Source organism: Pangasianodon hypophthalmus, chromosome 24 (genome assembly GCF_027358585.1).
Source record: "Pangasianodon hypophthalmus isolate fPanHyp1 chromosome 24, fPanHyp1.pri, whole genome shotgun sequence".
Lineage (NCBI taxonomy): Eukaryota > Metazoa > Chordata > Actinopteri > Siluriformes > Pangasiidae > Pangasianodon > Pangasianodon hypophthalmus.
The window spans coordinates 8,972,151-8,999,935 of record NC_069733.1 but is presented as its reverse complement, the minus strand read 5'-3'; the positions used below and the strand labels follow the sequence as shown (position 1 = coordinate 8,999,935).

At 39.1% G+C, this 27,785-nt stretch overlaps 1 protein-coding gene across 4 annotated transcripts; it reads left to right on the top strand.

The window, feature by feature from the left end:
- Nucleotides 1-1,405: 1,405 nt before the first annotated feature.
- camsap1b (calmodulin regulated spectrin-associated protein 1b) lies at nucleotides 1,406-27,785 on the top strand. Of its 4 annotated transcripts, XM_034298979.2 has the most exons (20): nucleotides 1,406-1,593; nucleotides 2,181-2,267; nucleotides 2,349-2,533; nucleotides 7,362-7,624; nucleotides 11,566-11,727; nucleotides 12,424-12,504; nucleotides 12,784-12,816; nucleotides 17,512-17,653; nucleotides 18,657-18,796; nucleotides 18,902-18,998; nucleotides 19,167-19,335; nucleotides 20,853-20,944; nucleotides 21,081-21,159; nucleotides 21,273-23,514; nucleotides 23,622-23,758; nucleotides 24,121-24,347; nucleotides 25,156-25,258; nucleotides 25,396-25,505; nucleotides 25,798-25,916; nucleotides 26,044-27,785. In XM_034298979.2, the coding sequence occupies exons 3-20, from the start codon at nucleotides 2,359-2,361 to the stop codon at nucleotides 26,338-26,340; spliced, it is 4,668 nt and encodes a 1,555-aa protein (XP_034154870.2). In that variant the 5' UTR covers nucleotides 1,406-1,593; nucleotides 2,181-2,267; nucleotides 2,349-2,358; the 3' UTR covers nucleotides 26,341-27,785. The 4 variants fall into 4 exon arrangements, with proteins under 4 accessions (XP_034154870.2, XP_053084741.1, XP_053084740.1 ...); XM_053228766.1 differs by lacking the exon at nucleotides 2,181-2,267 and having other exon boundaries at nucleotides 19,167-19,302; XM_053228765.1 differs by lacking the exon at nucleotides 2,181-2,267 and having other exon boundaries at nucleotides 1,407-1,593.

Below are 27,785 nucleotides of genomic sequence, written 5' to 3'. Positions count from 1 at the left end.
CTCTTTAGAAAACGGCTTTTCAATTGTGGGAAGTGAGCCTTTCTGTAATATTCCAAAGCATTAACTGACTTTTCACAGTGAAGCAGCTCACAAGTACAAGCAGCTGAAACGACTTCCCACACCATGACACCTCTTCCTCCATGTTTAACTGTGCTAGAGATGTATTCACTATTGTATTTCTCACCAGATCTTCAGAAGACACCTCTCTGGAGCATCACCATGCAACTCCGATCATGATTCATCACTCTGCACAGAACCTCCAAAAACTTCATTCTGTCTTTGATGTCTTTGAGACAGCAATGACTTTTTAACACGTCTTCTAGACACAAAACCTGCATTAGATAACCATTATATAGCCTTTTTTTTTTTTTTGCCCAGGAGTGTATGTTCAGCTAAAAAAGTTGAAAATTAAGTTGATATTTAGTGAGACAATGGGCATGCTTATCAAATAAACTCTCCAAATAATAGTAATAATAATAATAATAATAATAATAATAATGCAATAAATAAATAAACAAACAAATAAATAATAATAATAATAATAATAATAATAATAATAATGATAATATTAATAATAAACTTGTTGACATATATTTTTTATATTAATGTCAGTTTATCAGTTTATTCTAAAATGACCTGATGTTCAAATTAAAAACATCTTATTAAAAAAAAAAGTTTATTTTACTGTACCTGTTCGCTCGCGACCACTGCATTAGGCTCCGCCCACTTCCGCCATGACGTCATGTCGTATAGCTCTGAGAAACTTGCTTCTATAGCTATAATACATTTTTAAAAAATATTTAAATCTGTATTATAAAAAAAAATTAAGAAATGTTTCTAGATGGCCTGCATTCAGGGAATTTTACAAGTTCATTTCTTTACCTAATTTGAAGTTTATTACCGAGAAATACTGCTGGTGCTAGTTGTTTTGCATGAATTTATATTTGATTTTATACTGAAAAATATTTTTAATAACCGCGCATGGTATTCTCCTGATTAAACAATAAAGAAATGACATTACAATATACTCTTGTCTTTTTCTTGACAGAGTCTTGACGCTGAAATATATATTTCAGTTCGAATTTCATCCAAAGAGTGGAGTTTGGGCTTTATTAAGTATGCAGCTGAAGGCATCATTACTGCATGTAACTGAACTTACAAAATGGGGAAAAGGTGCTAATACAGCAAGATGAAAATGTCTCTTTCCAAAACAACTAATTTAGGGTTTTCACAGCAGCGGGGGTGAATTAGAGGAATAATTGGTGTACTAAACTAATTTTTGGTCTGAGTGTAATTACCTGAAATGAGTTTGAGGCTAAAATGACTGTTCATTTGGAAAATATTTTCTCCTGAGGAGAAAAACGTTATTGCTGGACGTCGGTTACATTTTGAACTGGACTGGGCGTCGCGCGCGCGCGGTCGCTAGGCTGAGCCACATACGGGTCGCTTAGCTACCGCCGACTCGGAGCTGTTGTTAGGAGGAGACGGTCCTCTGCTCGGCCAGCGGCTCCTCGTGAGTTCCGCTGCTCTGCCCACTCTCATGTTCTCCACCCGCGGATTTCTTCAGTTGGATTGAGAGCATAAATTAGTGAGGTATGGAACAGAAATGCTGCCTTTAACACGGACAATGGGGCTGTTTTTCACCCCCGTTTCTCTGGCGAGCTCAAGGGCTAGATTTAATTAAAGCTAGTTAGCTAGCTAGCTGTCGTTATTACAGCCGTGTATTGGCACTGTGTGTGTGTGTGTGTGTATGTGTGTATATATACACACATACACACAGACACATATCAACTGTGCAGCTAATAATTTATTGAATTTGTGGTCAGTTCAAGGAGCTCAGTTATAGCTGGAACGTATACAGCAAACTGCTTTTGCTATTAACGTAAACAATGCAAGCTAGGTAAGAGCCTTTGACAGAAGACTCTCCTATATAGCATACCTGGCTAGAGTTAGCCTGCGCGTCATCACTAACCACAGCTAGCTAGCTAATAAAGTAGTAGCTTGCTAGCTGAGCATAATATCCCTGCGCTGCTGTTTAGTCTTTAGCTGACTATATTATATAATATTACATTATATATTATATATATATATTAGGCAGGTAGACGTATGCGCTAGTGATTTTGTAGCATGTTTAAACAAGCTCAGCGGGCCATTTAGCATGCTAATATATCTTTGCATAGTGTTATGATAGCTAACGTTCCAGAGCTGGACTTTCCCCGGCCTAACGCTGCCTAGCCGTCTGCGTTATCGGTGCATTTGATCTGAAGGTAAAGTGCAGATTATAAAGCGATACAGGACACTGAGGTGGAGCCACCGCTGATGTTGTGTGTCGGCTTGTTTGGTTGTAGTGGTCTCAGGATGGATTTGGACTTGGGGGCTGGAGGAGACAGCAGCAACAGCAGCAGCAGCACACGACGGAAGATGGAGGCGACTACCGAGGCAGTGGAGATCACACCGCTGGAAATGTATGATTCAGCGAGGGCCAAGATAGCAGCCAACCTCCGCTGGCTGTTTGCTAAAGCCTACGGAATCGGTAAGGGGATTTGTTTAGCTTTATATAGCACATGCAGAGTAACAGGTGAGCTGAGAGAAGCAGTGAAGACAGCTGCTCAAATACACCATGAGCAATATGTTTAAAACACAGAAGGCCTGCTTTGGCTTTAAAAGTGGTTAAATATGAGTTAAACATGAGTTAAATACTGATATGTGTTAAGATAGGCTTATAAACAGTGCTTTTGTTCACCATCTGCGTAATCTTCAGTGCACAATAACATACCCCAGAGCATTCAGGCCACTGTCTTTAGCCCTATTCAGACCGGATTAGTTGTACATGGAGAGTTGGGCTCATGTATTTGTTACTGGTGAATCTCTCGGATTTTAGTCCTGTCCAATTCCGTCATGTCAGTAAGTGTTTCAGACTGCATCTTTTACGTGGTGTAAAATGACATGTAGAAATATCCCCAGGTAATTCTCTTATATCCTGTGGGGAAGAAGGTTTTGTGCTTTTTCTTCAGTATAAAGACACTACAGCATTATTTTCTATCTCTAGTCAAAACCAAACTAAGTATTGGCTGAGTTTAAAAAGCAGCGCTGTAAAATAAAGACGTTTACAAGGAGTTGTCGGAGGTTTTAGATAAGTTATTGAGTTCCTAGCTCAGGTATAGCCGACATGCTTGTTACAGTCATGATCATGATCAAGCGCACAAAGCGGTTATAATAAAAACAAAAACTATCAGTTTGTATTAATAAGTGGTGTATATGTAGTGTGTATGGTACTTCTGATGGAAATGACTACGAGCACATCATGAACATGACAGACGCTCCAGTCTCTGATTTGTACAGTGATAACTTATCTCATGTGAACTGATAGTAAGTACTACAGACGTCCTCTGGCAATGTTACTTCACACACATTGGTCCGGAAATATTATCCCATCCAAACAGTACTCTAGACGTAAGGCACAAACTTTTTTTCTTTTCTTTTTTTTTTTTTTTTTAAACTATAGAATTATAATAGAGTTCATGTTCTCTTACAAACTACTTTCTTTCTGTTATAAGGCACAAGCAGCTAATTTATATCAGGGGTGGAGACCAATCTGGGTCATCACAGGCATCGTTCCGGATGTGAAGTGCAGAAGTGTCCGCTGATTTAACAGTCAGGATCAGCAGCGTTTATTCTGTCTTCAGTGCTAGCAAGATGGGGAAAATGTTGTGGGCAAACCAGCAAGGAGTGTATTCGCTGTCAGAAATAAACACTCACTATTTACTTTCAGACATGAAAAGTGTATTTTTTTATGCCAGAGGTTGTATAAGGAACTTCAAGTAAAGTAAATTCAGCTTTGTAAAAAAAATCAAAGTGTGGGAAAACGGTTTCTTGATCAGTAATCAAATACAGCAGATAATATGTCATAAGCTGTATTAATCTGTCGTTTCATGTAAAACACCCAATTATTTGGTGTCAAGACCAAATTAAAATATCTCAGTCAGTGGTGATCATCCATGTCCCAAACACCTCTTTCGTGTAGTTGTTGAAAACAAAATATTGGGCCTAAAAATTCTCCAGAAATTTTATTTTGGTGCATCTCTATGAACCCTGACACTCTTATATCCGAGTTAGGGGAAATGTGTCCTGTGTAGAAAACTGATTGACGTTCATTGTGTTCAGGCAACTGATTTATGGTTTGGCATTTGCAAGTAGAGAGATTGTGTTCATAAGCAGAGAAGGAGGAAGATGTGTGACCTCATTCTTCCTCTTTCCTCATAATAGTTCAACAGTGGGTTTGAAAATGTACCACTCTAAAATATACAGGGTAATAGCTTTGTTATAACCAATATTATTTTCTTAAAACACCTCCCTGCTGAGACTTTGTTTGTTTTTCTTCCTGCAATAATTGAGCACAGTTTCACTACACTAACAGCCCACCGCAGGATGGTAAAGTGATAACCAGGAGCACTGTTGCACAAAGTATATTTTTAGTGCTTTCCTTGGCACTGGCTAGCGCAGGTCTGTTATACACTGGCAGTGAAATGCTCAGGCAAATGTCCCTACGGGCAGTAGATTGAATTTCTCGTTATTTACATAATTAGTGGAATTTCTGGTAAGGTCAGCCCGTTTATCCTGTACAGCAAAAGTTCTTCCTTTTAGTTTGAATGCTCAGTATTGTTTCATGGTCTTTTGTGTAGTAGATTTGAGTTTGGTGGACATTTGAGTCCCACTCCAGCACTATGGTCAGGTTTTAAAGCCCAAAAATCGCCCTTGTTTATATCTCACGGTTCATACAAAGTTCTTGATGTACTTGTAAAAGAGTGTGTATGATGATCAGCTAGGTGTTAGACTGTACATGCAACCTGTCGTAAGTGGCTGGGAAACCTGTCAGCTGTGAAATAACTGACCTAATTCCATCTAAGACTCGCTCGCTCGGGTAATCAGCATTTATTTTTATTGAGGTAATGATGGTTATCTAAGCAGCTACGTGGTTAGGACAGTTTGTATGAATATGTATTTTTTCTGTAGACCTTAAGGTGCAGCACTGTATTGTTTTCCTGAGTATTGTGTTCAATACTCAGATTTCACACACATGCCATGCTGTAAAGTTTTTTTTTTTTTTCCCCCCTTTTGACTTATCTGACACTGTGTCTTGATGTTTTGTTCCATAGCAACAAATAATGTTCTTTTTCCTCAATTATAATCACAATTATCCATAGCTCATTATCTGGAAATGCTGGATGTCCTCTAATGCAGACGTGACTCTTGTCTTTTAAGGCCTGCAACAATCATAATTAGTGTTCATACACATGATGGAGCAGCCGTCCTCATCTACTTTATCCTCTGCTTCTTCAAAATCGTAGCAAACAGTCTGATTTAACCAGAGGAGCATCGCTAAAACAAACAGATGACTTTGGATTTATTTTAATTAAAAAACACTTAGGTTGATCTTGAAATTTCTTTTTCATGTTAAAATTTAAAAAGTAATGTGAGCTGCTGGTGTGAGCTACAGGTGTTATATAAGGCAGTGTGTTGTATGTTCACGGTCTGTGTTGTATTTGAGACATGTATTAAAAATACTGGCGGATATGGAAAAAATATAATATCCAGGTTGATTCAGGTCAATTTTGCTGAGGTTTATTGCTAGCATCAGTGTCTGAGCATCAGTGCTAGATGGTTGAAACACTTTGCTGATGAAACCAAGCACCTTAACAATGGTTTTGTCTTTACAGGACTTATTAGGGACTCACTTTATAGTCCTCGCCATATTTTTATCCTCATGGATAAAAGCAATGTAAACAATAGTCCTTTTGGCCAGTTATTTAGGTGGACGTTAGTTGAAGCTAACTGTTTTGAAATTCAAAATTCAAACAAATGCAGCCCCTCCCTTCAGTGTTTCTCCCAAAAACACACCTCTTTACACACGTTCATGCCTGTGCAAGAAGAAGGGCTTTCTGGATCAACAGGCAAGTAGTCATGCCTCCTTGTTATTACTGGTTGGATGCTGGGGGTCCTCCACCTTTGTTTTCTTTCCCCTTTACAGAGCCTAGTGTTCTCCAGAGATCAGTGTTTCTCCTCTCCGCTGATCTTTTATTGACCTATGCTGGGATATTACCAAAACAAAAAAAGAGGGGTGACACAAAAAGGCTGATTTTGCCTGGTGCCCTGTGATGTCCAGCAGAACTGTAGCCCTGGGTAATGCTTGTGCTGCTGAGTGTTTGTGAGAAGAAGGTACAAGGTGCTACCAATAAAAGGGCAGTTCTGGTCTCTCGCTTCTGTTAATATTTCCATTCTGTGTTTACAACCAGGCCCCAGCTGATACAATTCATCTATGCTGACATGGGAGCTCTTAAACTGTGAAACACAGCATCACAGCTTTTTCACACCCTCACCATGATAAAGTAACACTTACAGATCCAAACTCCCTTCCAAGCAGATAAATAAGGCCAGGCTTAGTTACAAGGCTTTACTGAATCCAGTTTGCTGTACTTTGGCTTTTGATCTGTCCTCAGTGGGGTGTTTATTTATGCATCCCTCATTCCACCATGTAAAATTTCTACTGAATGAACTTCATAGCTTATATCAGAGATTCTTAAACTGTCTGCAATCAGGAACTGCTTTAACTGTGGGAAAAAAAAAAACCAAAAAACACAGATTTATTTTATGACTGTATCCCAGTATTTAAACATAAATTAAATGTGTACAGTATTGTACACTATATGGCCAAAAGTATGTGGACACCCGACCATCACACCCACTTGTGCCCATTCTAAAACCATGAGTATTAATATGGAGTTGGTCCCTGTTGGCTGTTATAATACCCTCCACTTTTCTGGGAAGGTTTTCCACTAGATTTTGGAGCTTGGCTGAGGGGGTTTGTTCAATCCGGCCCAAGAATGTTAGTGAGGTTGAGGTCAGGGCTTGGTCCACTTGAGTTCTTCTACTCCAACCTTGACAAACCATGTCTTCATAGAGCTTGCTTTGTACACAGGGACATTGTCATGCTGGAACATGTTTGAGTCCCTTAATTCCAGTGAAGTGAAATTGTATTGCTACAGTATACAAAGTCATTCTAGACAGTTGTGTGCTTCCAACTGTATGGCAGCATTTTGGGGAAGAACCACATATGGCTGTGATGATCAGGCGTCCTCAAACTTTCTGCCATATATTGTAGCTATTTATGGGGGCCATGTAGCAGTTTTATTATTATTATTATTATTATTATTTTTTTATAATGGTGGGTTGTCTGGTACATCCTGGGTGTGCTTCATGGACACATGGACCTAATTATTACCCAACTTAAAATAGGCTGCTAGTTAAGTGTTAAATACCTTATTTATTCTTTAGTTCTAATTTTTTTAAAAACTCTTTTTCAGATCACATCCCAGAGGACATGCGGGACCCTTTCTACACAGACCAGTATGAGCAGGAGCACATCAAGCCTCCTGTAATCAGGCTGCTGTTGTCCTCTGAGCTCTATTGTCGTGTGTGCAGCCTCATTCTCAAAGGGGACCAGGCGGCTTCCCTTCAGTCCCACCAGTCAGTCATCCAGGCCCTGTCTCGCAAAGGCATCTACGTCATGGAGGGAGATGACACGCCCGTCACAGAGGGTGACCTCACGTGCCAGCCAATCAAAATGGTGAGAGTTGAGTCTACCAGCATTGTCTGATTTACTTTCTTTAGCTGATGTAATTGGGGTGAATGGGTTGGATTTTGCAGAAAGGGTCCACATGCGACATGTTGGAAAGTCTCTGCGCTGTAGAAAAGCTCGCGTTGACGGTTAGATTCTGGGATCTTCAGTGACAGCTAAAATGCACTGAGAGGAAGCAAATATGGCATTGCATGGCCAGAGTGTATGCTTCAGTGTGCGGAAGTCTTCCTGTAGTAACATGCCTTATCTCCATACCAACAGAGCAGGCAGGAGAAAATGTTCTTTGCTGTCTGTTGTTAATATCTCTTTCACCAGGGCAGACAGTAAAGCAGGAGCTTCTACTAAATGGTTAGAAAAGGAGTAGATTACATTGACTTCTATCATTGTGCTTTAAGGCTGCAGTGATTAGAAATTGAAAGCACTGGTGATTCAGCACTGTCCACCCACGTCTGGTTTTATCCCTGTAGATGCAAATGTTTTTGATTGAGTCCACACCCTGTACAAGGCTTTGTGTGGCGTAACCCACATGAACCTGTTTGACAAAGCTTGATTGTTCCAAGGCACGAGTGTGTGTAAGTGAGTTGATATTTGCTTTGTGCGAATCTGTCATGACCAGTATTGCACCAGCACTTTGACCACCAAACTTAAAGCAGCCCAAGCAAAGGAGAGTGAATTTTATATCCCCTGCCTCATGTAAGCTTTTTAGACACAAACACTGCTTCAGAGGTTTCAACACTTACAGCCAGCAGGGCTGAGTGTTAGGACGATGCGATCGGTAATCAACGAACATGTAATTGGTGCTAATTTTTTGACAGTTTTCTCTTGTTTGGGAATGATAATGGATGGAAAACTAGAGAAGCATAATTTTGTAGCACTTTGGAAACAGGCTAATGTTAAGCACAATATTTGAATTCTGTTTACACTCCTGGTCAAAAAAAAAAAAAAAAAATAGGCCAAACCGAAAATGGCAAAATATTAAGTTTTTAAGGGTCTTAACAACAAATGATTGGTCAGAAAATTAGCAAGAATTAAACAAATGCACTCCTGAGACCTCCTGTGCCTTCATTTGCTCAGTTACTTTTGCTGCAGTGAACTGTTTGTTTGGGGAAAAGCTAGAACCAGGGAAATTCACTGTCACTATATAGTCTTCTTGTACGCAAAGGTAAAATCATGATAATGGTTAAAATGTTTGATGTAAAATTCAAACTAACACATGTCTGTGTGTACAAAATTGTAAAAAAAATATCGTCTGGGATTTTTTGTTGTTTTTTGTTTTTTTTTTGCTTAACCAAATAATGACTAATCTTTTACCTGCCACACCTGATGCAGCTCATCAAGGGCCTGATAACAAGCTCATAATGGAACCAGGATTGATAGAGCGATCTAGGAGAGCTACAGTATTTGTTTAATTCTTGCTAATTTCCTGAAAAAGTTTAATATTGTGCCATTATGGGCCTGGTACTTTTTTTTTTTTTTTTTTGCCCATAAGTGTACAGTGATATATACTATAGTTAAGAAAAGTAACAGCAGATTACTGAAAATACAGAATTATGAATGTGGGGTTAAAATTGGTTACAAATAAATTAGTGAAGGTAGGAGGAAGCCTAGATACATTCAGCACAAAGTGATTGCAAACTAAAGAAGAAAAGGACAACATGCAGCCTAAAGCATAAAAGAATTTATTTTTGAGTGTTTTTGATGACAAAAATACAACAAAATGTGAATTATTTTGTTGTGTACTTCCACATTATCTTTTTCATCTTTGCTTTCTACTCAGGCTGGGTATTTCCACCAGTGACATGCGATCGGGTGAGATATTTAGCCATATTTAGACTGAAGCAGCTTAGTAGTACTTTGTTTATTAATAGCTTATAATATGTGATGAGAGCAGGGCAAAAAGTCGGAAACAAGCATGATTAATGAGAGACAGGTTTCCATGACAACCCTGTTGTAACAAACAAACGCTGTAACAAGTGTACTTTCAGTGTTGGTTTCTGTGTAGTGAAAGTGAAACGTTCCAGGGTTATTACAGCATGCTATAACGATATATGCCTGCAGTAAGTCTTGGACTTGCAGAGTAGGAATTGTTCAGTATTAAATATTTATAAAGTTATTTTATTGTGGCGTTGTTATATAGTCTATTTTTTGACATGGCTATAATGTTAGCATTTTTACTGGATATTGTACTGAATTTCACACATCACGTAAATTACATCAAAACATCACATTACATCAAAATTTTTTTAATGAACACAAAAATGCAGAGCGACTGATTTTACTTACAACATGTAGGCCACTCACTTAGGAGCAAAACACCAACCACTAAAATCGCTTTATTTTGGATCTACCTTTGTGCTCTAAGCTGGTTTGTTAAGTAAATCATAAATCATAAATCACTCACTTTATTTGACTGTTTCGTTTCACTCCACTGCAGTTTTGTTTATGACCGTGATAACATCCCATGTAATATTTATGAATGTATTATTCATTTATATTTTGGTGTTTTTTTTTTTTTGGCCCACATATCAGATTTAAAGTCATTCAAGACCATAAAATTATGTTAAATAATAAATTGCTTGACATGGCAGTTCCACTCACACACACACACACATGCGCGCACACACAAAAATATTAGAAGCAGTTAGACATTTATGCTCCTCGTTTCCTCCAGCATGATCATGTTTCCAACACCGTGTCCTGGTGCACTGGTGCTACATGGCCTTCATTTGCATCTTTCAACATAAGAACATGTTGAGCTCTTGTGTTTTATGGTGCATTTGTCGGTTACGTGTTCTAACTTCCAGTGTGTCATTGCAATTAAAAAATTTTTTTTTAAATCTCCCCTTGTTTCTTGATAGAATGTTGCAGAACCACTGCGTTAAGCTTTTACGCACTTTGACCAGTCTGCAGATTTAAACGCCTCTGAAAAAATGTAGTCAAAAACATATAAACAAATTTAGGGCAACTTGCTTAGTCTGAATGTGTATACGGCTCCTGGCATAGATTATTTTTATTCTCTTAACTTGGCGACCAGCTTTCCATTGGCTGAAGGATGAAGTGTTAGTCTCCCAGAAATTCTGTGTATAATTGAGCTGATAGATTTGTGTGGAATAAAAGGCCAATCTTGTGAATTTGTGCGGTTGCATCCTGTAGCCTGTAGTTCTTTAGTTTACTGCAGAGTTACAGAGCAAAAACAGGCCAAATGTGCTTCACTGAGGCCTTTATGATATTTTAACATTCAAATCACAAAGGTAAATGTTACTTTCTTATGTCTGCATATCTGTTACTTATAATGTTTAGGCTTTATTGCACTTGGTCTTATGACTTTCTAATTAAAAAGTAGCTCAGGATTAATTAATTTGATATTGCTTTCAATGTCTTGTTGTATAACTAGGCAGTAGGTGTAAATTTGGGCAGCGAGCTCAAATATTTACATGTGCAGTACAGACTAATGGCCAAGATTTGTTTCCTGGCTTTTAGACTCTCTTACTTTTGTTTACGATAACCTGATAAATGATAAGCTGACCTTAATTGACGTAATTAGGATTGTAGCCATTTGGGACAGAATGCTCGGTAGTAAATGTGTTTAGTGCACCAGTTATCTATGTTTGACTTCAACTTGCGAGAAGTCTTTGGTGGTTTGTTCAGGGATACACTTATGGATCTGACTCCTTTCATTCAAATGTCATTGCATAGTGTCTGAAGTGTCTCAGGCTTTTTTGGATGTATGATGTCATTATGAATGCTTGCCAGTGTGCTGTAATATGTTTTGGCCATTGCAGTTAACAGAATAGTGCCGTGGTTTGTTTGGAGGCCTTTATGCCTTTGTGTGTGAATATGGAATATGAGCTCAGTGTGGGACTTCTTTGCCAAAAATGTTTTAACATCTCTTGCTGTGCTGACTGTTGGTTTTCTTAACTGTGTGGTAGAGTTCACACATGCCTATGATTGATGCCCTGATGATGGCCTACACAGTGGAGATGATCAGCATTGAGAAAGTGGTGACCTGTGTGAAGCGCTTCTCTACCTTCAGCGCCTCTAAAGAGCTTCCCTTTGACTTGGAGGACGCCATGATCTTCTGGATTAACAAGGTAATGGGAACAATCAAGAATTTGTGTTGCAGTGTGTTGTGTTACAGACTTGTCTCTTTTGTATTGTGTTGTGTTACAGACTTGTCTCTTTTGTATTGTGTTGTGTTACAGACTTGTCTCTTTTGTTACGTAACAAGGTAATGATATTGTGGCTGGCGTAGATAAACACCTTGTCATAGTTATTTGAGTTGAACTTTTAGATTTCACAATCATATATTTTCTGATGTCATTAAAAAGTTGGATTTGTCTCGCTATAATGGATCCATTTAAGCCAATACTAAAAGCGTCACTGTAATAAAACTGTACAAAATAATTCCTACTAAGAGTTTTTTTGGATTTTTTTCCCCCTCAGTTGTTACTGTTACAGTACATGTCTAAAAGTGAGACAGTATTCATAGTGCTTAGCTATAAGATCAGTTTATTTTATAAAATATTGGAACATAACTAGCTTGCCTTTCAGACGTTTTTAACAAAAGCTACACAAGGCAGACACAACAAATAGTAATTTGCACAATCCAGCATTGTGGGATGTCATTATGTTCCAGTGTTAATGATCAGTTTGTTGTAAAACTGCTGCGTAGGTGCACTTAAAGTAATGAAGGAGTGGTTTACGACGAACGTATCTGATTGTCTAGGAACGCAGTCTGTTGCCTTATTATGTTTATGAGGTTAATATTTCTGTGTTTAACACTTCAGGTAAACTTGAAAATGAGGGAGATCTCTGAAAAGGAATACAAAGTAAAGCAACATCTGCTGGATTCTCCCAGTCATCAGAAGGTATCACCCTCTTCTTCTCTTCATTTACTTCCTGTAACTTCAGAAAAGGCGCAGTAATAATTTGTGTACTATAGTACCAGTTTTTGATAGTCTCTTGTTTCTTTGGACTGTCTTCACTGTAACAGAGAAAAGATCCCTACTACCAGTCCCTTCCTCTCTCTCTGTCTCTCTGCTAGCTGTGTCAGTTCTGTTTTTCCTTTTCTCTGACCGTACATTCCTGTCTGCCCCCTTCCACTCCCCCTCCCCTCCCTCTAACCCCCTCTCTTGCTACTCGGATAGTCTCCCTCAAAGTGGTATTGGAAGCTAGTACCTGTAAGTTTGCTGCCAGTGCAATCATCTCCACCACTGCACGCATTAGTGTGTGTTGATGTGCGCACATACACACCCTACCATTGAGGCTTTGCAGTGAATTACAGTGGGAAATGCTGATGCCTAGTGGCTCATGCTGTCCAATAATCACCCAACAATATCAGCCTTCCATTCCCCTGAGCCCAAATGCATTCCACTATGTGTGTGTGAGTATGGGTGGGTGTGTTAATGAAGGGACGTGTGTGTGTGTGTGTGTGTGTGTGTACTAAACCTCAATGCACCATCCCAGCTTTAGGTCCTTTCTGCGCTAAATTGTACAGGACAGCTACCTCTTCTCACTCCATTGCTTTTAGGCTGTATAATGATTTAATCGTCTGCAGATGATCTTGCATTACCTCATTATAATATCCAGTCACATTGTCTGTGATTGTTAGACTATTTCTTTTATCTTTTCTTATTTTCCCTTTTTTCCCCCTATATAAATGTGTTTATAAGCCACAGAACAATATGGTTGTGTCTCCAGCTGATTCATTTTTATTTGTAGTTGCTAGGCAGACATATTGGTTCAGTAAGCTGGTGATATAGTGAGTGCCAGTGTTTTTCCTTCTCTCTTGCATCATTCGGAGAACTAAAAAAAACACAGTTTTTATGTATGTTTAAATGTAATATATTTTACAGTGGTGCAACACACCTTGGTGCAGTAACTATGGCACACGTTACTCATTCCGTTTGCCGCACTACGCACATCGGCCAAGGCGCCGTCTGTCCGTTAAAAATATAGATAACTAGATTGATTTAGCTTATATGAAAGACAGCTATTCAGATTGATATCCTTAAAAATAACATGAGGAGAGGGCATTACAGCTTATAGCTAAATGTTAGCCAACACATTTTAGTCAATAAGGGAGTTTCGCATAAATACTGCTGTTGCTGTCTTTTTTTTTTTTTTTTTTTTTTTTCCTCCCCAACTATGATGACTTTCATTACATAGAACCTGTAAGTGTGAAAAGGGTCAGTTAGGTTCCTGGGCAGATTTGCTTTCACTTGCTGGGTAGGCTAGTTAATGATTTTATGATTTGTTCATCCATCATTGCTTGTGATCTTCTATCTGGGTTCCAAAGGAAAAATGGCACAGCCTTTTTTTTTTTTTTTTTTTTTCTAAATTGAGAACTGCTTACGAATTAATCTGAACAATTTTGAATGCAAGATATGTAAACCATAGCAATTAAAAAATTGCTTTTAATTTTTTTTTTATAAATATCATCATTATTATTATTTTGTTGGTCATCTGTTTATTGTTAAATATAACCTTCATTTCCTCATTAAAAGACTTTGGGGTGTGTTTCAGCTGGTTATATATAGCCTAAACCTGTTGGACAGTGTGTTTTAGTTCACAACTGGCATTTAGGCGATTATTTTTGTTTCTAAGCTTTATTGTTCATCTCTGGACGATTAAAGCAGTCATTCAAATTTTTATTTTTTTTTTTAACATTAAATTGTCTGAGAAAAACAATATCAAACATGCTTAATCCACTTGAATTCTGTCTCACAGATACACATGTTGGAGACCTACATAGCTGATGTCATGCTATACATAGTGATGTTCGGCCTCTTGGACAGCTGCGTAAAATGGATATCTGGACAAAATGTGAACGCATTCCCACAGAAAATGCACGCTATAACAAAAATGCAGGCGTGCACCTGCAACCAAACATAAAGTCCCCTTAAAATCAAAATTGGGGTGTTAGAGCTTTTGTACAAGTCCAGTATATGTCTAAAAGTGTTTTGTAGATGTTCTTATTGTAATTTTGCAGTTTATTATTTCCGGGAATTTTTTTTGTTTTATATCTTGCACTGTACTCGTCTGATTTGCACTGAGCAGTAGTCGTTCCGTGTTGATTAATATAGGAATGGTTGTGAAAGAGGAAAAAAGATTAGTGATAGTGATGTGTCACAGGGAAATACATTAATGGAGCCAAGGGCCCTGAGATCTGATTGCATACAAAACTAGATCATTGCTTTTTTCTGCTGTTTTTAATCCATCTTTATTTTCTTAAACATGTCCAAAGACTCTGCATACCATCAGGAGAGTTTGGGATTAAACTGGCTTTTAGGAGTTTGGTTAGCTGACCGTGTAGGAGCGTTGATGATGACAGTGGTGACTGAAGTTAAAATATGTATCATTTTGAGTTTTCAACATTGATCATGGAAATTTATGGAAATGATTTAATCGATTGTTTACAATGCATTCATTTCTGTCCTAATTTAACTCACTACATTTGACTGGACAGACCTTAAACTTTCAGTTTCTTTTTGTTTGTTTTGGAATCAGATTCTATTAGATTGTAGTACAGGAGCTCAGCTCTGTTAACATAAGTTTCCCTGAGCTCACCTATGCAAATGTCATTTGAAAACGCTGTACAAATGTGACCTCATTTTAAATAAATAAGAAAATTCTGACAAGACAAAAAAAATCGCATTCTCTCACGCATCTTAAATAAAATGGAGCAGTGACACCCTCAGTGTACACCCTCAGATGCTATCTAGGTCTTTTAATATGTATATCTATCATCTCACTCTCACTCTGCTTTCTGTGTCCTTTGCCCCTGAAACCATGCTGCTGCTGAACCATTGCATGCTAGAGGCTGTCATGTAATCCAGCACATGGGACTGTACTCCTCACTCACTTCCTGCTCTCTCCTGTAGCCCTCACTGTGTGTGTAGCTATGCTGTGTGTTTTAGATAGCTGTATTAGTTGAGTCAGGGGTGACCGTTCCTTATCGTGGCTGACTAAATGTGCAGTGTTTTAAATTGGACTTCCGTATGTAAAATTACTGAAATGGCACTTAACTCTAGTCAAGTGTCTGTTTGCTCTGGAACGGACAACCTTGATTCTTGAATTTAGCAAAATGAGTTAATGTATGTGTTCTGTATGTCTTTTATTTAAAGCTATGCTCTGGTTGTGGATTTTAGTGCAAAAATACTTCCACTGGAATATGTATATGTACAGCACAGTCCCATCTGAAACTACTGGAAAGACAAGGCCAATTCTTTTGTCTTTGCTATACACTGAGGACATTTGGGATTGAGATTAAAAATTGAATATGAGATGATAGATCAGAATCTCAGCTTTTCTTTTCTGATATTTACATCTAAATGTGTTAAACAACTTAGGACATGGCACCTTTGGTGGCAGACCACCCACTGTTTAGGTGAGCAAAAGTATAAGAGCAGATAGTTTTAAAGAAAATAGCACTTAATATTTGGTTGGATATCCCTTGCTTGCAATAACTGCATCAAGTCAGCGACCCACTGACATCACCAAGCTGTTGCATTCTTCTTTTGTGATGCTTTTCCACAGCTTTTTTCAGTTGTTGTTTGTTTGGGGGAGTTTCTCCCTTCAGTCTCCTCTTCAGGTGGTGAAATGCATGCTCAGTTGGGGTCTGGTGATTGAGTTGTTGTGTTGGCAGTGTGTTTTGGGTCATTGTCTTGCTGCATGAAGTTCCTCCCTATTACATTGGATGCATTTCTCTGTAAATTGGTAAATTCTGTCTTCATTCTTCTGCTAACATAATGAGTTACATCATCAATAAAGATTAGTGAGCCAGTTCCAGAAGCAGCCATGCAAGCCCGAGCCATGACGCTACGTCCACTGTGCCTGACCAATGAGCTCGTACATTTTGGATCATGAGCAGATCCTTTCTTTCTGCACACTTTCCATCACTTTGGCAGAGGTTAACCTCGGTTCCAGAACTTTTATGGCTCATCTCTGTATTTTTTTATTTATTTTTTTGCAAATTCCAATCTGGCCTTCTGATTCTTACTGCTCATGAGTGGTTTGCATGCTGTGGTATGGTCTCTGTATTTCTGCTCTCAAAGTCTTCTTCGAATGGTGGATTGTGACACGTTCTCCCCTGCCCTGTGGAGGTCGTTGTAATCAACTGCTGCTGTCTTCCTCGGCCGACCTGTTCGATGTCTGGTTGTTAGTACACCAGTGGTTTCTTTCTTTTTCAGGAAATTCAAAATTGTTGTATTGGCTATGCCCAATACTTATGCAGTGGCTCTGATCAAAATGGCTTGCTTTTCTCCAAAAGACAGCTCTCTGGTGTTCACAGTGGTTTATCCTTTTTAACAGCAAATGCAGTATTCACAGATGAAACCCAGGGTTCAAACTAAGAGTAGACATTCACAGCTATGTATTGTTTAAACAATTAATCTAACAGGGCACACCTGGGCAACAAGAAACACCTGTCAGTTACATGTTATAATATTTTTGATCACTTGAAAAATGAGTGGTTTCAAACAAAAGGTGCCATGTTGTAAGCTGTTTAATTCATATAACTGTAACTATCAGGAAATGAAAGCTGAAATTGTGGTCTATCATCTCAAACCCAGATGTCTTCAGTGTATAGCCAGAAACAACAGAATTGCCGAACTTGCTGTTCCAAAACGTTTGGAGGGGACTGTATAACATAGTTCTGTATATTCTAGTTCTGTTACAGATATGCAGCTAAATTTATTCCTGTTGTGAATAAAATTCTAATTATTAATAGAGTTTAATTAAAGGACGTGAATTGGTTCTACGGAAAAGCTTTATGTGGCAGTATTTGAAATATTTTCATTATATACATTGTAAATTGTTAGTTAGAACTTGTTGGCCAAGCCCCCATGTTCTGTTCTCTTCTCTTACCTGTTCAGGTGCGCTATAGACGAGAACACACCTCAGGCCGTCAGCTTCCCCACTTTCCCCTGCTGGAGGATCTGATGAGGGATGTGTGTGATGGTGCTGCCCTACTGACTGTGGTTCACTACTACTGCCCAGACCTCATGAAGCTTGATGGTACACTCTCTAAATAGAAATTTAAATATGCTTCACTCCAGGATGTAGACTACATTTAGTTTGTTTACTGCAGCCTTTTCTGACTTGTCATGCTACTGGTCTTTTTTTTTTATTTTTTTTTATTATTTTTAATTTTACATTTTTTATTATTATTTTTTTAAACTCTAGATACCTTTCTCTGGGGATATGTAGTCTTTTGGAAGCAAATATTGACTGAGTATACACTCACTGGACACTAATATGAACAGCTGTATATTCGGGCAATTATCCAGTCAGTCATGTTGCTTCAGTCCATAAAATGAGATTCGGTTCAAGAGCTTCGGTTAATGTTGACATCAAACATCAGAATGGGGGAAAAATGTGATCGCAGTGACTTTGACTGTGGTATGATTGTTGGTGCCAGGCTGGTTTTGAGTATTTCAGAAACTGCTGACCCTCTGGGATTTTTACACACAACAGTCTTTAGAGTTTCATTCAGGGTGTGGCAGTTCTGTGTGTGGAAATGCCTTGTTGATGCAAAAGGACAGGGGTGTATGCCCAGACCGATTTGAGCTGACAGGAAATCTACGGTAGCTCAAACACTCTTTAAACCGTGGTGAACAGAAGAGCATGTCAGAATGCACAACATGCTGAACCTTCAGGCAGATGGGCTACAACAGCAAAAGAACGGATTGCTGGACAGGCGTGGAACCCAAGAACAGGAATCTGAGGCTACAGTGGACACAGACTCACCTAAACTGGACTGATGATTGGGAACAGACCAGGTGATGTTTTTCCAGTGCCAGCTGTGCTGTTTTGGTGAGATTACATTTTCCCATATTCTGGTGTTTGATGTGAACATTAGCTGAAGCTCTTGGCCTGTATCTGTATGATTTTATGCTGATTGGCAGGTGTACCGGTGTTCCTATTAAAGTGGCCGGTGAGTGTGCTGGCAAGTGTGATTTGAAAATGACAGTAACTACATCAGCACCTGTTTGATAACCTAATCTTTTCTGTCATATAGATATTTGCTTGAAGGAGGTCACCTCAATAGCAGACAGCCTGTATAATATCCAGCTACTGAAGGAGTTTGCGAATGAGTACCTAAATAAAAGCTTTTATTTAACACTAGAAGACATGCTGTATTCACCTCTGGTGCTCAAAGTAAGAAATTTGACTATATTGATTTGCTCCATGGTCTTTTTCTTTTTTTTTTTTTTCTATAGCCCCATTTATAATGCTTATCCTCTGTTTTTTCCAATTTTTCAGCACAACGTGATGGTATTCATTGCTGAACTTTTTTGGTGGTTTGAGATTGTGAAGCCTGAGTTTGTCCACCCAAGGGATGTGCAGGAATTCAAGGATGGTGAGAAATGCATTATTTTTGGACATTTTGAGTGGTTTTTCTATGTATTCACACATTGTTTCTGTGCAGTGTGTTTATTTTAATAATCTTGAGAGAAGGTGTTTAACATGGTTTGACATAAGTTTAAAATGACTAGTTTTCCTCTGCATCTGATACATCTCTTTACAGCAAGAGCAGTGACTCAGTCGAAGAGCTCCCGGCCCTCTGTGCCCATCTCCAATGCTACCAAACGAAGCTTCCTGGTCTCACCTGGAATGGCCGATTCTGCTCATCCTGTCCCAAACAGCCCCGAAGTGTGTAACAGGTACTTCCTGCACACTGAGGAATCTGATCCTTAGTAAGTCTTGAAATCCCTCATCTCTTTGTGCATAAACCTTTCATCTGGATATGTGTTAGGCTAATATGATCTGATTGTGTGTGGTCAAGCACAATCAGTGGTCACTTTTACCCCCTTTCTTTTCTTAGAAATGTTGCTCTGCATTTAAAAAAAAAAAGTTTATTTATGTAAAATGTTTAAACATTTAAACATAGAACCTTTGTGTCTGAATGTAGGGAAAAAATCATGAGTTTATTATAACTGGGAGGTATGTTAATGAGCTCCTAAATAATTTGAGAATAAGTATTTAATAAAGCTGAGTTAAATAATATTTTAAAATATGATCATTACAAATCTTGTTTGTACAGTCGCTGAAGCCATTTTCAGTGGATTTCTGTTAGATTATCTGTCACCCTCTATACATGTATCTCGAGTATTAGGATTATATCCAAATCAACATACAAATGATGCACGTAGCAAACATATTTAAACAGATTTAGACTTTAGGCAATGGTTTTAGTCAAGCACTGTTCAAGCACAATTACAAGACAGATTTGATACAGAATGATTTTCAATGCACCAGTCATCTCTTGGTGAGCAATGCACAAATTATCTAATATACAACAATCAAATTTCAATTTGGCTAACTGGAGACGTTCTGCAAGTAGAACTAGTCGTGGTTGAATATTTTTAATAATCTGTTAAATGGACATATAATCACCATGCAAGTTTTAAATCTGATTACATTCACAAATGGAATTTCCTTATAGGACCTGTCGATATGCAAAAGTTCATGGCTTTTAAAAGATAGTTGGAGTGGTATGGGCCTCCAGGGCCTCCTAACATTTTGAAGCAGAATAACTCCTTTGTTTCTTGTCGATAGATCAATAAGTGCTAACACCAGCATAATTTAAGATTTGTTATAAATATGCACTATTTGAACAGGTAAAAACTTAGGTAACCTTAGGTATTAAAAATTTAGGTAACCTGCTAACGCTAGCTATTTGTTGCACTCTGGCAGGACTCTTGAGCTTCTCCCACGCTGTTATTAAATGCCACTCGCATGTGCATAAAGCACACAAACTTGAGTCAGAACTCGTAAGCTCTGTGTGCAGTGTCACTAAATGTCTCACATGCATAAATTCAATTAGGATAACAGGTAACAAAATGAGAGAGATAGGTGGGTTTGAAGTTCTTAAACAGGTTCAGATCTGCATGACAGAAGGATCGGTTATGTTCCTGTATATTTGTGCATAGTTTTTTTTTTTAACAGGTCAGATATAAGTTACAAAAAAATATCATGGGGCTAATTGTGGCAGTGGAGTGTTTTGGTGACATTTAGGTGAGAGTACATTCTGTCCTAATTAAGAATCTTAAGCAAATGAAAAACTAGTTGTCTATATTTGTCCAGCCACAAGAGAGCTGTATAGTGTCGGTTAAGATTAGACATTGGGCATAAGTGGGCTTGGATATCCTTTGCCCTAATTTTGTTTTTTTGGTTTTTTTTTGTGACATGGCAACATTGCTTTCTGTTTCAGTAATAAGGGGAATTCCACCTTTAGTCCCTCACATCCACTTTTACCACTAAGACAGAGGCAGCAAAAATCTCAGCAGGGAGAGGATGCATCAGGTAGGACACTAAAATTAACAACAATTTTTGAGGTTTTTAAATTCTTTTTCATAATTTCACAGCAGTAAAATCAAGATATATTGATCGAATGTGTTCTATTTTGTGGTTTTTCTTTTGTTGTTGGTTTTTTAAACAGGCAGTAGAAATCGTTCTAACTCGCTGACACAGGAAAGTCATTCTCGAGGGTCTGTGGCCTGGTCAGAAAAAAGACAGAGGTATAAGAGAAACTAATTTTGTCATTTGATGTCTGCATTAGTTAACCTGCTTGACTCTACACTGTTAGTTACTTGATCAAGATATGACCTGTTTCACTTGTAATCCTATCCAGGCCACTATCCCAGCTGAATCGCTATGTTCTCCACTGTGCCACGGACAGTGATGCAGACTTGGTCTCAGGTGACAGTGCTAGCCTCACATGCTCCATCAGTGAGGACAGCCTGGCCTCTACTGTCACACCCAAACACCAGGGTCATCCAAGCCAGGGTGGTCCTCGGCGAGTCAATGGTCATGGGCTTCTAGGGAATGTTAACATGGATGAAGATGATGATATGATGACTGTTATTCGGGAGGAGTCATCTAAAAATGAGGTTACTTTGTCAAACCCAGGGGATGTAGAACACCGGTGTGCCACCCCTAGTGCTAAAACAAGCTCACGGGGCAGACAGGAGGAATCTCCTGCAGATTCCAGAACGGCTAGTTTCTATCTGGAACCGCTGATGCCTGCTGTCCTTAAACCAGCAAAAGAAAAGTCTATATGCTTAAATAAGGAGGAAGAGTCCGGAGAGGGACGACAGCGTGGGTCAACACGGAGGGGTGGTGCTGGAGAGGGCCCCAGTTCCTCAGCTAGGCGAAGACCTCCACACAACCTTAATCGGACCTTCAATGCCAGCTCCATCTCTGAACTTGAGATAGCTCCTGAACCCAAATCTAATGAATCTGTTCCTCCATCTGCTGCACAGACTCATGCCTTCAGACCTACAGTCACAAGTAGTGTTGAGTCCTCTGCTGAACAGTCCCCTGGGTTCTACCTGCATTCATCAGTGGCTGAAGACAACAGGCCTGTTCAAGCTTGGGGTGTACTGCCTGATGACAACACAGAGACTGTGGAGACGATTGAAGATCAGGATGCAGAACTAACCAAGGAGCTTCATCCACCTAAGAGACAGTTTTATGAAGAGGATCAGGAATCTGCAAAGCTTCAAGAGGACATGAGTGTTAAGGAGCATGAGGACAAGGATGAAGGAAGTAGGTGCTCCAGCCCTGCTCTCAGTGTTCAGTCACAGGTCAGTAGTGTGGCCAGTGGCAGTGTGAGAATGACTAGCTTTGCAGAGCGAAAGATGCAGAAGTTCGGCAGCAATCAAGACATTCGCTCCAGCACCAGCAGCTCGCAAAGGACTACGCCAGATGGTTCAGAGATCTTTCCTTTCCCCCTCACCTCATGGAAGATGAAAAGGGACCAGAGTCCTACACAGCAGGGCAGGGACAACAGCAATATGCTGGCTTCAGAGCTTGTACAGTTGCACATGCAGCTTGAAGAAAAGCGCCGTGCAATTGAGACCCAGAAGAAGAAGATGGAGATCTTGTGTGCTAGGCAAAGACTCAAGCTTGGAAAAGTTGCCTTCCTTCACGTCGTAAAAAAAGGCAAGAGTGACACTCTCCCTCAGTCGTTCAGATTGGACCACTTGAAAAATGGCCAAAAGCTTAATGGAGAAAAAGAGCAGTCAACAAAAGATGACTCTTGTCTTGATGCAGTGAGGGATAGGGAGAAAGGCACTGAGGAGCCAGAGAAGGCATCACTTGAGTGGGGGAGTGCAGCTGCTATACCACCTAATGCCTTAGACATAGATGAGGAAATAGACCTTAATGAGTGTAATCGCTCCATAGAAATGCTTAACGAGGCCATCAGCAGTATTCAGCAGCAGATGATGCAGTTGTCTCTCCAGCAGGACCTACTTATGAAGCAAAACATCCAGTCTCCTCCAGGTGCTGCCCCACCCCCTGTCGATGAGCGAGGAAATTTACAAGAACCAAAGGTTCGAGCAGCTATTCATTTTGTAGAGCCAAGCGGCAGCCCTGTAGTTCGTAAGCCCCCCAAGCTGACCTCAGCACGGTCCCGCTCCAAACCCTCTGAGCTGAAGCTGTCCAAGGACTGCAGCAAAGGGCAGAAAATATCTACGCCCACTCCCAGTGACAGTCCTACTCCTAGAGCTAGTCCAGGGGGCAGGACCCCCAAAGCAGAGCCTGAGACAATCACTCAAACCGAGGCAACACTAACGAACACCACATTCCATCTCCATGATGAAGCCAATTTACGTACAGTCTCAAGGGAACCAAGCTCTGTTGCTCTTGGAGTGACTTTTGATGAAAGTGTGCCTAGTACATTAAGGAAACCTGAGGAATCCTTTGACAATGGTGCTGAGTTTGAGGATAGCTCAAAAAACAAGGCCAATCTGATTGAGGTGGATTTGTCAGACATAGCCCCGTCAGATGAGGGCAGTTCTAATGCATTAGAAGTCCCCACTGATGCAGTGGATGGAGAAAAGAAAACTGGCATGGGCTTTTTCTTCAAGGTATTGGCTTGTTTCACTTCAGATACGTGCAGTGATACAGACAACATCTCACTCACTTGTTGCTTTTGTGTGTTTGTTTGTTTGTTTGTTTGTTTGTTTTTCTTCAGGATGAGCAGAAGGCAGAGGATGAAATGGCCAAAAAGCGTGCAGCTTTTCTCTTGAAACAACAGAAGAAGGCAGAGGAGGCTCGGCTGCGCAAGCAGCAGTTAGAGGCAGAAAGTGAGCTTAAGAGGGATGAAGCCAGGTATTTCCTAAACTCCATAGTGTCTTAGAAAACTTGTGCATACATGGACACTTAATCTAGAGATGTTGATATAGTTATTAATGAATGAAACTGCCTAGGGCAAGTTAATATGATAATGACATGTAATCGTTTGCCACTAGCTTTCATTTACATGTTACGTGTATGTTACAGTGTTAACATATAATGTAGTAAAGTGAGATAGCTTACTGAAAGTACGTACAGTAGATTAAAACTACTGCACCATGCTTCATATAAAAACAGATTCTGTGCTGCAATGACTAGCCAGATTTTTTTTATCGATTTCTTATTCATCATGGTAAAAATTCATTGAATATGATTGTTAAAAATATCTTTGCTTTCAGGAGGAAAGCTGAAGAGGAGCGGATCAGAAAAGAGGAAGAGAAAGCCAGACGAGAGTTAATAAAACAAGAGTACCTGAAAAGGAAACAGCAAGAGTTGTCTGAAGAGCAGGAACAGCCTAAACCCAAACCCAAGCCCAAGCCCAAGCCCAAGCCCAAGAAGCATAGACCAAAGTCTGTGATGAAGGAAGAGGTTTCCACGGATACACTTCCAAAATGCACTCCTGCTAGTAAGTTTTGTTTATTTTCTTTGTGCTTTCTTTCTGTGTATGTTTAAAACATATACAAGAGTCTTTACTAGACCCCTTATGCATCTCAGTTATACAGTAATACTACATTCATACTAACAAGAGTGACAAGGTAACAAATGATTTCTCAGACCTTATGATCTTATGGTGCATGTGGGCCAACGTTTTTACAATTCCCCACTCACAACTTTAATTTCTATCTGCAAAGAGTTCCCATTTAGTGTTTGATGCAAAAATGCAAGAAAAAAATATAACCATGGTTTCTTCTTATCCTATCATTTACAACTTCTCATTAAATGTGTATAGAGTCATGAAGAAAGAAAAAGAGTTTGTTGGTGCCTGTGGCGCATGCAGCATGTAATACGAACATAGATACATTTTAGTGATGCGTGTAAATCATATAGACTATAAACAGTACAGTACTGAACAGCAGTAGCAGTTGCTGCACACCCACAAGAGACAAACTATGAGCGACACAAGTGACTTGTCCTTTGGTGTTGTGAACCTAGGGTTATACAGCTGTTCTAATTTATACATGGTCACAACTTATACACCATAGTGGCTTTTCCTTCTGATATTCTGTTTTACACCAGAAACAAAAAAGCACGCTTTTCACTTTAGGGAGTGTGAAGCATTTATTTCCTGAAATGTGAGTTCTTAAATTACATTTGAAGTGACTTTAATGAAGTCTTAAAAAGTCGTTTTAACTCGTAGGGGACTGTCCTTTATTTGAGTCTTAGTAGCAATGCTTATTATTTAAAAATGTTTAAAAAGGGTTTTCAATTTTCAGATGAGAACCTGATCAGTGCCCAATCTGGCTCTAATCTCTCACTGGCCTCTGTGGCCACTACTGAAGCAGACAGTGTGAACTCGGGAGGTGCAGGATCTCAGCGGTAAGTTGGGTGCATGTGTATGTGCATGCCTTTAATCACGCTTTAAAAATCAATTCTAATTCTAACTAATCCAGTCTGTGACCTCTCAATGTTGTCCTGCCCTATTGCTCTTATTGGCGTGTTGTTTTCATGAACAGGGGGGAATCTGTGGAGTCGTTTTCAGTCCTCAGTCGGACAACAGAACGTGACTGGGACAACGGTTCTACTGCGTCTTCCATTACATCAACGTCTATGGCGGAATACACTGGTAAGATATTTCACCTTTATTTGTAGAAGCAGTGAAGAAAACTAACCTGTATTTAACAATGTTATTAAAATAATAACCACTTGCATTTTAGGAATAACAAAATTCGTTCTTGAAATAGCTTTTTTTTTTTTTAAAGCCCAATTTCAAACATGTTTGTTTAAAATAATAACCACTTACATTTTAGAATTGATAAAATAATAATAATAATATAATTGATTCTTAAAATATTTTTAAGTCCAATTTCAAACGTGATTTATTTATTTATTTATTTTTTAAATGTAAATTTCTGCAGGGCCTAAACTTTTCAAGGAGCCAAGTGCAAAGTCTAATAAGCCAATAATCCACAATGCCATTTCTCACTGCTGCTTGGCCGGAAAAGTAAATGAACCACAGAAGAACTCCATTCTCGAGGTTTGTTTTCATCCATAAACAGATTAGTCACATCACTTTATATAGGTTTAAAGACTTTATACATTAAAACTAACGTGTTTTGCTGAAGTGGAATTTTACAATAATTACTTTGCATACTTGTGTGCAGGAAATTGAGAAGTGCGAGTCAAACCACTTAATGATTCTCTTCCGTGATGGTGGCTGCCAGTTCCGTGCACTCTACTCATACTTTCCTGACACAGAGGAGATCCACAAGCTCACTGGCACAGGGCCTAAAAGCATCACTAAGAAGATGATTGATAAGCTCTACAAGTACAGCTCTGACCGCAAGCAGTTCACCGTCATACCTGCCAAGACTGTGTCCGTCAGTGTGGACGCCCTGACCATTCATAATCACCTCTGGCAGGCCAAGAGGCCTGCTGTGCCAAAAAAGAGTGCAAAGTGAAGCTTTTGGGAACTGTAATCAAGGGACGCTCTTGTACCTACTGTACATTTGGAAAGACCACAAAGATGTCCACAACCAACTTCTCTTACTGTTCTGTGATGGATAAAGAGTGGCTGTGTATGAGTGAATGTCTGGACAGTCAACATACACCTTATTTGATCAGTTCATGGTGGAGGTTTTGTTCTGTACCTGAAGCCTGTGGCATTTTTATTGATTGAGTTCTTGTTACTTGAAATACATTTTCAGTTTGGCAAGCTCACGCACAGCAGAGCTTTCCTTTCTGATCAGCAGATGTTTTGTTCTTTATTGTAAAATACAGACAATGAGACAGCTGCATCGAAATAAGGTCTGCTGCTTATGAAGATCATAACCCAAATTCACGTAGAAAAGTATTTGCAAAGTTGCCTGACATTTTTCTTTTTTTGTTCATCCCAAAACATGCTGCTTTGTACTGTCTTCTCTGTCCCAGTCAATCCCAGTTATACATGTGTGTTGGCCTACACACATCGTGGTACTATCGTCTATTTATTCAGCGCTTAAAAAGCAAATCAGCTGTAGCACTGCTGTATAGAACTAAGATGGACCTTTTTAAATAGGGAATGAAATAGGCTTTGGTACATGTCTCAGATGCTCTTTTGTTTTGCTTCTCTAATGCTACAGGTAGTGATTTTTCCACTGGACAGCTGTGTCCTTTACAATGGTGCACTTATGATCATGTTTTAGTGCTTTTATCATGCAATGTAACCACGAGTGATGTCGTCTCTGAAGCTTTGTTTCTCAATGCAAAAGAGCAGCATGCTCTATTATGAAGAGTGTCGCTGTAGTTTGAATGACAGTATTTAATATATTCATAATCGGTTACTTCCTTTGCAGTTGCTGTCTAATTATTTACCCGTGTTTAAAACATTCCTTGGAGACAGGGGGAAAAAAAAGTGTCAACACTGCCGCATCCTTGTTTAACATTTAAAACACTTGCTTTGAGTTGGGGGTAAAGATCAAAATAGTGTTGCACATGCACTTTACTTCTTTAGAAAAGGTGTTTAGTTAGGGATAGAAGGGCGCACAAGACATGTGCTCAAAAGCATTGGCATTAAATGTTTGTTGAACTGCTTATTACACTAAAAATCTTTAAACAGACACTAATATTTAATTCAGAGCAAAACTAATGGCCCCCAAAAGCTCTTAAAACTACTGCTTTTCAGAAGGTATACTTCAAACTTTGGTTCTAATAAGTTGCTGCATTGTTTACTTTTAAATTACTGTTTTGTATATTATGTCTGTTTATATATATCCTCTAAAAATTGTACTGATTTTGCTCACCGTTCTTTTAAAACACTGTACTTTTGGCCATTTTACTCTCTCCACCTTACCATTATTTATTTTAAACATAGGCACTGAGAATTGAATAAATTTTCAATAAATTCATTTTTGTCATTTTTGGTTCA